Source organism: Nelumbo lutea, chromosome 3 (genome assembly GCF_056320005.1).
Source record: "Nelumbo lutea isolate HS-2025 chromosome 3, American lotus-T2T, whole genome shotgun sequence".
NCBI lineage: Eukaryota > Viridiplantae > Streptophyta > Magnoliopsida > Proteales > Nelumbonaceae > Nelumbo > Nelumbo lutea.
Window position 1 is genome coordinate 28594715 of NC_142686.1, and position 13139 is coordinate 28607853.

The following is a 13139-nucleotide window of genomic DNA, read 5'->3' on the forward strand; positions in this document are numbered from 1 at the left end:
CCTTACCTTATTAATGCCCAGAAAAGCAATTCACGTGGCAAGACAAACTCTGCCACGTGGTACTATTCTGTTGCATTGTCTTATGATGATGAACCACAGGACAGGGGACACAGTCAAACACATCCAACTGGGTTGCTTTCAAGCAATTTAAACAAGTTCTGACTTCTGATCAACGGCCAGCTAGTATGTATTTGCAGTATTCTATACTCTAGATATGGTCTATGAGAGAAAATATTCCAATCTATAGATCACAATTACTGGCTTGTCAGAGGAATATTATTTAATTTTTGGAAAAAAATCAAATAAATGATGACGCATAACAAATTGGGCCCGCCAAAAGCCAACAAGGCTGGAAGAGAGAGAGAGATAGAGATCTAAGCTGGGGTGCCTTGGTCTGGTTGATTAAAATTCCAACCGTGCTCGCTGAACTGAAAAGACCGGAATAGAGAAAAAGGACACCCTCCACGTAAGAGGAAGGAAGGACGGCAGAGGTTGAGAGAGAGAGAGAGAGAGAGAGAGAGAGAGAGAGAGAGAGAGATTGCAGCGGCAACGGAGAAGGGGAGAGGGGAGGAGAAGAATAGAGCCGTCGTCGGAGAGAAGCCGACGGGGGTATTGACACATGGCTACGCTTCAGACATGGAGAAAGGCTTACGGCGCTATCAAAGACTCCACCACAGTGGGCCTCGCTAAAGTTAATAGTGAATATAAGGTTTTGTTTCAATTCCCTCCTCTTCTATTTTGTTTTCTAAGAAAAGTTTAAATTTTTGATGTTGTTTCTTTACCTCTCCTTCTGTGAAGACTGGCAATGAGTGATCTGTGTATTTTTCTTGTGGGTTTGATCTTTGGGTTGGACTTAATTGGTGTTTATAATGGAAGGATGTCGATGTTGCGATCGTCAAAGCCACGAATCACGTCGAATGCCCGCCGAAGGAGAGACATCTCAGGAGTGAGTGGCTCTGCAAGTCTAATTTGGTTGCAGTTTGGTTTTGTTTTCTGGAAGTGTTGGTTTGATTTGTAAAGAAATGGTTTTTCTTTTTCAGAAATCTTGGCGGCCACATCAGTGATGCGGCCGAGGGCAGATGTTGCGTACTGCATACGTGCCCTTGCAAGGCGGTTGGCAAAGACCCACAACTGGACGGTATGCTTCTATTGTGCTTCAAATTCATCTAGATGTCCCATTTGTTGTTTTTGTTTGTTCATTTTGGCTTTAGATTTAGTTCTAGATCTTATTGGAATTGATTGCTAATGCTCTTATTGCTTGAAATTTGTGTGAAATTTTAGTTGTGAGGTTTTGAAAGTGATCGGGATTGTGAAGGAAGGAATATGCTTTTAAAACGATTATTACTTGATTAAGTTGGAATCGGGAAGGGGACTGTCAAGATTTTTCTTTGGGTTATCACAGATTGATAATATGAAACCTTATTAGTGGTTCCCGTCAAGTTAAATCCTTATCTTGGTCCTTGTAAAGAAAATAAAATCTGTTTTGTATATGATACTTTTTTTTTTCCCTTTTGTTTCCCCATACTTTTCATATGATGCTTCTGCTTCTGTTTCTTAAGAACTATCTGCCTTGTATTGCACTTTTGAGGCCCTTTCTCTTTGGAGTTTCCTTTGTGGAGGCACAGTTTGTGAAATTATCTATAAAACCTCTATCATTTTATTTTTGTATTTGAAATTTTTGGAGAAAGGTATCTGAAATCAGGAGTTTAAAGCTCAGAACTTCCTTCAAGTTATTCGTTTCATATCATTGTTGATTGTCAAAGCTGAAAAATGCAAGATTTCAAAGATATAGGTATTCTTAAGTTCCATTTACTGAGTTCTTTTAAGTGAGTGTCATAGGACCCAATATGCATTGATCATGGTTCCTAATTTTATCTGGAGGTGACTCTGATTTCCATCTTTATGGAGTTAATAGCACGCTATCAGGATATAAAAAAAAGTTTTCAAAGCACCATGTTTTTCTTGTACTAAATCTACCATCAAATTTAAGAATAAAGAATAGTGTCATTAGTTCCCTGCAAGTTTTCACAGTGACCTTTCTGTTACTTTTGATTATGTAGAAAATTTTCCATCATAATGAGCTGATTACACAGTGAAAAATCAAATCATCCTAGGAGAACTTATATATGTAAACCTAAAGCTTTGTATTTCCTGAAGTCCTCTATTGACACCCCACCAAAAAGGAATGGGAAAAAATGCTCTATGTTGAAGGTGGACATAATGAAGGAAGCAACGGGGATGCTCGATCAATTGTGCACAGTAGTTTTGAATCATGCTACTAGTGCTCCTGTATTTGTATTGCTTGTTTCTTCGCTCCCCCCTTTGAATTTCCAATTCCTCCTTTTCATTCTACTTAGGAACTGGAAAAAATGCTATGTTGAAGGTGGCATAATGAAGCAAGCAAAGCTGCCGCTTGATCTAGTGCACATTAGTTTTGAATCATGCTACTAGCACTCCTATATTTTTATCGCTTGTTTCTTCACTCTCCCCTTTGAATTTCCTATTCTTCCTTTCCGTTCTACTTAGGTGGAGCAATCCAAACTCTTGATAGAATATAAAAGAGGCCCACAGGCCTGTGTAGACACCTCAACGAACTCATGTGGACACTCCTAAGCCCAAGGACAATCACTCAAATACACATTAAGATATTGACCATCTTTTCTTTTCTTTGCTGATTCCTCCCAATGAATTTTTCCATGTTGAACTAAGTTACTTACAGATGTACTCATGCAGTCTGGGAACACTTTGGGGTCAACACCTGTCTGAACAAGTAGGGTCAATAGTTCAACACCTAGCCTGTAACGTTTAACAACAAACAAATCTTTAACCCAACAGGTGCTCTCCGAACCAAGCTAGGTATTCTGTTCAACTAGGTTCACCAACTAACCTGGACTTTGATTCATATTATTCCTACTGGGTATCAAAACCATAAGGATTTTTTCCAACCATGAGTTCCCATACTCCTTTTGTAACAGAAGGGGCCTCCTTGAAGCATTTTTAAGGGTTCAAAGGAAATCTTATGGTCCTGTTATTAGGACTGGTGAAGTATGGGGTTAGTTAGAAGACAAAACTGAAGTATGAGGGATTCATGGGGAAGATATCATCAATTGGATGCATGAAGTAGGTATGGCTGGAAATGGGGGAAGGATAGAGGGCATGACCAAGAGTATATCAATGTTTTAAAACGCGGAGGCGTGACGCGAGGCGTTCCACTACCTAGAGGCGTGAGGTGTAATTTAGAACGCAAGAGGCGTAAGCCTCCTTAAGAGGAGGGGGTTAGGAGGAGGATGAAGAGGAAGGGGGGATCTCATTTTTTCTTTATTTTTAATAAAAATCTTTTATATTAAGAAGAATAAAGATGCATAACAGTAGTTCAAGGGGGGGTCTGGGGGACGAAGCCCCCCAGCCGAAGGGGCTGGGGGCCAACCATTTTCTTTCCCCTTATCTTTTCTTCCCTTCCCTTCCTTTTTCTTTTCTTTCATTTTCTCTTTTTTTCTTCTCTTTCCTTTCCTTTCCTTTCCCTTTCTTTTCTTTTCCTTTCCTTTTTTTCTTTTTTTCTGTATTTTCATATCAGATGTGCATGAGGCGCAAGAGGAATACGCCTCTAGCACGCCTCAGAGGTGTCACCGCCTTTGGCATACACCTCAGGGCGTTTTGGGAGCGCCGCGCCTCCAGGCGTATGCCTCCCACGCCTTTTAAAACACTGGAGTATATAAATAATTACAAAAGACAAGGTGAAAGTTCAATTAGTTGCAGCAGTACTGGGGTTGATAGAGATAGTGAAGTTGAGAAGGAACCACAAAATATGGGGTTTGGAATGAGTCTGGTAAGGAGGACAAAGTTTTAGTTTAGATATTTGCAATATTAGACAAAGATTGCAGTTTCTGGAAGTGAGTGAGGCGATTTGTGAATCCTGATTCAGAAGAAGATGTAATGAAGTGGGAATGTGAGAAGTGGAAAATGGAATAACCCATTATACTTAGGAAATTGAAATGGAAAATGTTTCATTGATGCTGTCGGTGTTGAAGTTAGGATTCGTAGGTAGGGACTAAGGAGTACGAGTTAAGGATAGTAATTGAAGGAGAAGACCCTTCAGTTTAAAATTTTGAGCAGATGGAGGCTTACTAGAGTGGGATGAAGACCAAAGGTAGTTTTAAAGGGAGGTTTCTAGAGGAATTTGAGTTGGGAATTCAGGAAGAGGTAAGGTGGGATTTGAAGTGTTCATTAACAGCCATGTGTTGGGTCTTAATGATGATATGACTGCGCAATTATAAAAAAAAATGAAGATATGACTGGGAAGAGAGAAATTTCAAATTCCTTTAGTAATTTTGGCCAAAGGAGAAGATGCAATAATGAATGGTGTAGTAGATGGAAACTGTGATATCAGGGAGTAAATTGAGGCAGAAAGATTGAAGATTGCACGTTATGGGTCAACATGAGATGGCAACTGGGTCGGGGGATGTAATATCATAGAATATACAGAGGTTGTTGTAGAAGTTCAAATGAAAGATGTACTGGGAATAACAAAGGCTTCCTTGGGGAAGGTTTTTTGGTTTAAACCAAAATTTCAAGGGAGGAGAGGAGAGGAAGTTCAAGATGGTTCAGACTAGTGAATATGGTTGGTGATTAAATATGTAAAAACATGGAAAAACCAAGTAGAGGAGAAAGCAAGGAAAGAAGACAAGCTAATTAAACCAAGGGATAGTAGACATAACAGGCTATGCAAGAAGGAAAACCACTCAATGAGGGTATTGGGACCAAGCAGAGTGGAAGAGCCGAATAATGCTTTGGTCAGTGATGAGATTATGCCTGATTTGTCATTGATGATAAACATGGGGAAAGCAAATAATTAAACAGTAGGAGGATAGGCAAGCTTCTCAATGTATTCTTTGTTTTGATGATAAATGATAAAAGATTTTGTATTGGTGCAGAGGATGGTATCTCAAATTGAGAATGGTATTAAGGGAGATGGCTTCAATAAAGCAGCTTAGTACACATACGGGGGAAGAGGTAGTTGATTCTCATAGTGTTGCCTTAGTAGGCAGAAATGAAGGTGTGATTCTTATAGAAGATTTGAATAGGGAAGAAGAGGAGTTGCAAGAGCTCAGGTGTGGCTTGGAGCCATTAAAGTTGGTTGGAACAAAATTAAGTTGCATTGGTGAGACTGTGGTATAAAGGCAAATGGTCTATGTGGAGCTGGTCTATGTGGCTTGGAGTCATCAATTGGTTCATGTTACCAGAGTTATTTTTTTTTTCTAGATTGGAAAATGGTCTATGTGGAGCTGGTCCAGGTAAGAAATTTAATAATGTTTACAAAAAGGAGAGGGTTTAAGGACAATCTTCATGCTTTTGGTCCCAGCTAACAAACTGCATCTGACAGACAGGGTAAAACTCCCAACTGCACAACTATAACAAACTGCCTCTGACAGTCAGACTCCTCATCATGGCAATGTTTGGGAGTGCTTATTAAATGAGCAGCTTATGATGTTTGGTGAAAAAGTGCTTCTTTCAAACCGGGTGGGGGGGTAGTATAGGTATTTTGATAATTAGGTGGCAGGCTAAGACGGGCCAGAAACACAAGAATCAGTTTTTTAAGAAGTGCTTATTAAAAAGCCCAAAACTTGGGCTTCTTCAAAATGGGATTATTCTCTTGAAAAAGCACTTATTGAAGCTTTTTTTTATCAAATGCCCATAAATTCTTTTTCAGGTGCTTTTGGAATCTTTTAAGCGCTTTTCCCAATAAGTGTTTAAAAGAAGCACTCCCAAACAGGGACCAAATCTAATGACAAGGACCATTACCCAATGATGGCCCAAGCTATCCAGGGTCTTGGGAGTGGTATACTGGATACAGAAAACATTTGGTATTATTTTTTTACACAAAGTGGCTGCTCTCAGATTCTAACCTATGTTATTGTGCTCTCTGCCACATGCAAGAAATATCCCTTGCGTTAATGAAGTTGTGAACTTTTGATCCCCTTGGGAAGGGACACTATTTGAAGCATTCAACTTAGTATTTCCCAATCTGAAGATTTGATAGTGTTCTTGGGACTGTTCAGCAATTTTCTGCTGTTTGCTTCTTGCTGTTGTAATCTTGAACAGCAGAAGCAATTGTATCTTACTATTTTATTTCCTTGTTAATGAAATCCCTTTTACTTGTTGATTGCTTGTCAGTAGTTCAACTGTGGTGTTGCAGGCTCTCTTCTCCCACTTGCAGTAAAGCAAGGGGGTCCTTATCACTCAATGTACTGTTTCTAACACTAATAATTAATAAGATCCTCTGCTTAACATTGTTTTTTTTTTTTTTTTTTTGGCTTTTTCTTTGCTTGTCCTGGTCACATGACTGTTTATTATGACATAATTTGGACTTGGTTTGTACTACACAGGTGGCATTGAAAACGTTGATAGTTATCCATAGAACCTTGAGGGAGGGTGATCCTACTTTCCGGGAAGAGCTCCTGAACTACTCACAGAGGGGGCACATTCTCCAACTATCTAACTTCAAAGATGATTCAAGCCCCATTGGTTAATTTCTTCACATCCTGGATTTGTTTATTGGAAATATATTGTTCTATAAAAGCTTCTCTTTTTGTGCACAAACATATCCTATATAAGCTGTGTTGAACATGAGGAAATGCAGTTCTTACTTTCAAATGGTTGTTTCTTTCAGCTTGGGATTGCTCTGCATGGGTTCGTACATATGCACTGTTTTTGGAAGAAAGATTAGAATGCTTTAGGATTTTGAAATACGATATTGAGGCTGAGCGTCTCCCAAGACCTGCCCAAGGAGAAGACAAGGTATGTCTTAATGTGATATCATCGGCTTCAACTACCATCCTTTTATAGGAAATTTTAATAGAAAATGGGGGAAGAAACTTTTTAAAACAGACAAGAAGAAAAGAAGACAAACTAGATTATTAAAATTGCTTGACAGGAAGTTCTTGTGAATCAGATAGTTCCAGCCTTATTTCTTTATAATATTTGATTCGATTTGCTCTATTTTATCTTCATATCTCTGCTTTTGGTATTTGGGCATGATCATCAAATCAATTTGACATTGGTAAGAAGTTCTAAAATGTCCAAACAAATTTTCTTGTCTTAGTTACTTGAATACATAAAGCTATTGCAGGCTTTAAGACTTGGGCAATCCATGGGCATAAGCCATTGAACTAGCCTTTATATGTTGACAATTTTATATCTGATCATGTTAATATTTTTCTTCAAGTGTATCCCAGCAAATCAGTGCATATATATATATATTTTTGATAAATGATATAAACTTTATTAGAGCATAGTTAAGTATCCCAAGATTACAGAGTACAACCAGTGGAGGCGTGAGATGCAGCCCCAGCCATATAACCAGATTACAACTGAGCAGAGAATAATTCAGACTTCTGCATCCCCCTGTTTTGCAAAGAAATCAGCCATCCCATTAGCTGACCTCCTTTCCCATTGGACTGAAATTGTCATATCTCTGACCATCCACTTAAATCTTTTCATGTATTCTTTGTATTTCCAAATTACAGTTTCAGGTTCCTTCAACCACCCTATTACCAGTTTAGGGTCACCTTCAATTAACAATCTATCATAATTTAAATCTTTAGCAAGCTTTACTCCTTGCAGGACAGCTTGGAACTCTGCAAAAACCAATTCCCCTACTCCAACTGGACCTGAGAACACAGCAACAACCTGATCTTCATAGTGCATATTTTATATAAGTTGATAAACTACTTGACAGGAAAAATATCTGCAGAGTTTGTATATTCTCCAAGAGATCCTTAGCTCAATTTTGATGGATGACCCACTGGGTAACCAGGTACATCTTGTGTTGGAGGAGTTTATAGGGATTAAAGGGATAAAGGCATCATGATATTTTGAGATCATGGAAGGAAGTGTCACATTCGACTCAAGAACTGAAATATCATGATACCTTTGAGATTGAGAGGGTACTAGCACTATTTTCAAGCCCTGTAGAGCAAGGAGACTCATTGACAGCAGAACTGCTGACTTTGCTTCAAGAACTGGAATTTGCAAAGCAGTTTGGATTCCAGCTGTTGGAGGTGGAAGGGGACTCCCAGGTGGTTATTTCTTGCACAAAGTTTCACACTCAAAGTCCTTGGATATACAGGCACAATATCCGAGAAATTGAATTAGTGGGTGAGAACTGAAAATTGCATGAAAGATGCTCTAACTAAACAAGGGGCAAATAGGCAGCAGATGTTTTGGGCTAAATTGCATTGTTTGAATTTTGGGATTGAGTACTGGGGCAGTTTGGGAATGAAGACTCTTTTTGTGTAGATATTCTCTCTATGCTTAAATGCCTTAGACCTTTATCTTACTAGGTTTTTAGAGTGGAGATTGAGGGAAGGACCCATCTGTTATTGGCTATATGCTTGGTGGTACTACTAGCCCCTGCTCAATGAACCATCACATCAGAGAGGTTCATGACTTTGAAGGAGGGGATGGGGTGAGAGAAAATAGAAGCGGCAGGGAGGGTCAGGAGAGAGAAGTAGGGAATGAAGGAGAAACAGAAAAAATGAAAAGAATCCTGGAAATCCTAGAGTGTCTGCTAAATGAAGCAGTGGTGGAAAATAGTCAAAAGGAAGGGTCAGAGGGAGTTAGAGTAGAGGGTTCTGAGGAGGAAGGAGATAGAAGGGGGGAGACAAAAACAGGGGAGGGAAGTAGAAAGTCAAGTGTAAGAGATGTAATTAGTAAGGTTTCTGAGGCGGGTTTTGTACAGAAATTGGGGTGCAAATTGAAAGATCCAAATGCTCTCAAAGTATTTTTGAAAACAAAGAAAGAAGAAGCTAAATCTAAAAGGAGAAGAGTGAGTGAGGCTGAAAGGGTGCTAAAGGAGGTGGGAGGAGATAGAGGTTTGAAGGTCCAAGGAGAAAGAAGGAAGAGGAATAACTGAGGGCAGGAGGGTCTAAGGGGAAAGAAGATAGTCAGATGAGGATCTTAAGCTGGAATATCAGAGGTTTGGGAAGTGCTAGGAAGAGAGCAGTAATAAAAGAGGCCATCAAGAAAACAGACCCAGATGTGGTACTTTTGCAAGAGACCAAGAGAGCAGATTTTGACATTAGGTGGGCAAGGAGTGTTTGGAGAGGCAGGGGGATTAACTGGGCGGCTCTACCTTCTTGGGGGTTTGCGGGGGGTGTTGTCACAATGTGGAAGAATGAAGTACTCATAGGTCAGGAAGAGTTAATAGGCCAATTTTCTATTTCCTTGAAGTTTAAACAAGTGGAGGATGGGTTTGAATGGGTGCTTACTAATGTATATGGCCCAAATGATTACAGAGAGAGAAGGAAGTTGTGGGAAGAACTGGCCGATGTAAGGGGACTATGGGAAGGGCCTTGGTGTCTTGGAGGTGACTTTAATGTTATAAGATTCCTGGAAGAGACAAATACTCCGAGGCAGAGAGCGACCTTGAGTATGAGGAAATTCAATCAATTTGTGGATGTTTACGAGCTTAAAGAGATCCCACTATCACATAGTTGTTTTACTTGGTCCAATCTCCAAGTGAACCCGATTTGCTCTAAGCCGGATAGATTTCTATTGTCAAATGACTGGGAAGAACATTGGGGGAATTTAAACTCTAGAGCATATCCAAGGGTGACTTCTGACCATTGGCCTATCGTAATCTATAGGGAGGAAGTGAGAAATGCTGGTCCTGCTCTCTTTAGGTTTGAAAACATGTGGCTAGGACACCCAGGGTTCATAAAGAAAGTCAAAGAGTGGTGGCTAGAAAGCAATCCAACAATGAAATGGAGTGGAATGAGGTTTCATAAGAAGCTTCAGTATATGAAAGAAGTGCTGGTCCTGCTCTCTTTAGGTTTGAAAACATGTGGCTAGGACACCCGGGGTTCATAAAGAAAGTCAAAGAGTGGTGGCTAGAAAGCAATCCAACAATGAAATGGAGTGAAATGATGTTTCATAAGAAGCTCCAGTATCTGAAAGGCAAAATCAAGGAGTGGAATCTGTTAGAGTTTGGGAGATTAGAGGAAAGAAAGCAAATAGTGATTGCGCAAATTGAGGACCTGGATGGCAGGGAAGAAAGAGGTTGTCTTACAGAAGAAGATAAGGAGCTAAGATGGAGAATTGCGTAAACAGTTAGAGGATTATCTTCTTTAGGAGGAGATAAGTTGGAGACAAAAAATCAAGGTGTAATGGATGAAGGAGGGGGATAGGAATACCAAATTTTTTCATGCGGGGGCAAGTGGAAGAAGAAGAAGAAGGAATTTTGTATCAAGTCTGGAGATTGAAGGGGTTACAATATCCACCCAAAGAGAAATAGCAGGGGCTTTTTCAAATCACTTTAGGTCTATCTTTAGAAAACCCCTAAATAATAGGGTGTGGATTGAAGGTATGGAATGGACAACTTTGCAGATAGAGGATGGGGGTTGGTTGGAAAGGAAATTTGAAGTGGAAGAGATAAGGCAATGTTCTCTATGGATAGATCAAAGGTGCCAGGCCCAAATGGTTTTACGATGGCTTTTTATCAAGATTGTTGGGAGATATTAAAGGAAGATCTGTGGACTGTGTTTGATGAATTCCACTCTAGAGGGTGATCAACCCAGGGCTGAACTCCACTTTTATTGCATTGGTTCTTAAGAAGAGGAATGCATGTCACCCAAAGGATTTCAGGCCGATCAACCTAGTGAACAACCTTTATAAGATTATCACCAAGGTGCTGTCCATCAGAATAATGAAAGTGCTCCCAACAATTATAGCAGATAATCAATGAGCTTTTGTGATGGGGAGACAAATAACAGATTAGATTCTGATAGCAAATGAGAGCTTGGAGGAGTTTAAGAGGTCAAAGAAAAAAAGGGGTGATTTGTAAACTGGATTTGGAAAAGGTTTATGATTTGGTGGATTGGTCTTTCTTGATGGAGGTGATGACCAATTTTGGTTTTGGGGATAATTGGTGTAGATGGGTCTTGGGTTGTATCAGGAACTACCATTACTCCATACTGTTAAATGGGATAGTGGTCAATTTCTTCCCAGCCTTGAGGGGGATTAGGCAAGGAGACCCCCTCTCTCCCTTTTTATTTGCTTTGGTAGCTGAAGTTCTAGGGAGACTAATTTGTAGAGCAGATTCCAGGGGCTTAATCAGAGGTTGGAGAGTTGGGAGGGAGCTTGTGCCACTCACACATTTGCAATTTGCAGATGACACCATACTCTTTTGTGAAGCAGGGGACCCTAAAAGGATTAGAAATTTGAAGCTCACTATACGGTTTTTTGAGCAAATGTCAAACCTTAAGGTGAATTTTGAGAAGAGTTGTATAGTTGGGGTAAATATGGGCGAGGGGGAGATCTTTGAGGCTGCAAACATCTTAGAATGTGTAATAGCAAATTGGCCCCTTAATTACCTTGGTTTGCCATTGGGTGAAACCCTAAAAAAGGTGAGTTTTGGGTTCCGGTTGTGGAGAGGTTTGAAAAGAAATTAGCAACTTGGAAGAAAAATTGTGTCTCTTGGAGGGAGAACCACTCTAATCAGGTCTGCTTTAGCTAACATTCCTCTTTACCTTTTGTCAATCTTCAAGATTCCGACAAAGGTGGCTAGTAGATTAGAAAAACTAATGAGAGACTTTCTCTAGGAGCCAGGGGAGGAGAAGAAGGACCATAGGGTGGGGTGGGAGATGGTTTGTAGGAGTAAGAGGGAGGGAGGTTTGGGTATCGGGAACATAAGGAATAGGAACTTGGCTCTTCTGGGGAAATGGCTTTGGAGGTTCTAATTGGAGAAGGACAAACTTTGGGTGAAGATAGTGGGAAGTATTCATGGGGTTGCAACAAATGGATGGGACTCTGGGATTCTGGCAAGGAGTACAAGAGCATCTCCTTGGAAGCTATTCAAGCTATTCTACCTTTGTTTTCTCCATGGATCAGGTATGACTTGCACTCAGGAAATCTCATTAATTTTTGGGAACATGTTTGGATTGGGGATCCACCCTAAAAGACCAATTCCCAATCCTTTCTGCACTTTCCACTTTTAAAAATGAACCAATGTCTTCATTCATTGTTCCTTCTAATTCTATTTCCGCGGTCGACTGGAACTTGGGCTTGTGAAGAGATATCAGGGACACAGAACTTGATGGTATCTCATCACTGTTATCCATTCTTGAAGGGGTTTTCCTAGAGCTAACAAAGGCAGATAGTAGAATTTGGACTCTCACCCCCCTCTGCTTCTTTCACTTGTGCCTCTTTCTTTAGTGCTCTCACATATTCTTCTTCTTCTGGCTTGTCTTTCCCTATTAAAGAGGTGTGGTGTCATCCTATTACCTCCTAAGGTTGGGAGTTTCTGTTGGGAGGCTTTTTTGGAAAGAGTTAACACAACATATTTACTTCAAAGAAAAAGACCCAATAGTTGTTTTTGTCCTCACTGGTGTGTCCTTTGTAAAGCTGATGGTGAGTCTTGGTATCACTTACTAATCTCCTATTGGTTCACTAACATCATTTGGGAGTGGTGTACTTCTTTGTTTGGGTGCAGGTGGACCCCCCTTCGAATGTGCAAAGCCTATTCACATTTATGCCGTTTCGGCCAACAAAAAGGGCCAAGTTTATGTGGAGGTGTATGAGGGCTGCAGTCTGTTGGACTATTTGGGAGGAGATAAATTCACGAATATTTACAGATAAGGAGAGAAGTTTGGAAGCAATGCTGGAGGTCATCCACATTAAGGTTATACACTGGCTGAAAACCTTGGCTTTGTTCGCAGAATTTTCTGTTGATGAGCTGCAAAGAAAGTGGAAGGAGAAAGCCGAACTTGTTCCAATGAAGAAGGCCTCAAATGTTTGTTTTATCCCCCCACCCATGACTGTGTTAAACTGAACTTTGATGGCAGCAGCTTTGGAAATCCAGGGCCATCTAGAATAGGAGGAGTAATAAGAGATGAACAAGGGAATCTGTTAGTTATGTATTCTGGACCAGTTGGGGTGGGAGTTTCTTGCAGCTCTTGAAGGGGTACAAAGAATCAAGGATATGCATATTAACAAGCTGGTCATAGAAGGAGGTTCTGAAGTGGTGGTAAACTGCCTGAAAGAGGATAGTCTTAGACTTTGGAATTACAGTATTGAAAAGAGGAAATTCAAGTGGCTGACTAAGGACATGGAATTCCAATACAAATGGGTAAAAAGAAGTGCGA

General features: G+C 40.2%; 1 protein-coding gene across 2 annotated transcripts in view; it reads left to right on the forward strand.

The window, feature by feature from the left end:
- The first annotated feature begins 351 nt into the window (after window positions 1-351).
- Window positions 352-13139, forward strand: part of LOC148863888 (putative clathrin assembly protein At2g01600) — a 28595-nt gene continuing 15807 nt past the window's right edge. Inside the window, exons 1-5 of one of the 2 annotated variants that reach the window (XM_088977479.1) lie at window positions 352-709; window positions 877-946; window positions 1041-1138; window positions 6384-6522; window positions 6668-6795. In XM_088977479.1, the coding sequence (XP_088833605.1) occupies window positions 620-709; window positions 877-946; window positions 1041-1138; window positions 6384-6522; window positions 6668-6795 (525 nt within the window). In that variant the 5' untranslated portion in view covers window positions 352-619. The remainder of the gene's footprint in view (window positions 710-876; window positions 947-1040; window positions 1139-6383; window positions 6523-6667; window positions 6796-13139) is intronic. The other variant, XM_088977480.1, reaches the window with a different exon arrangement.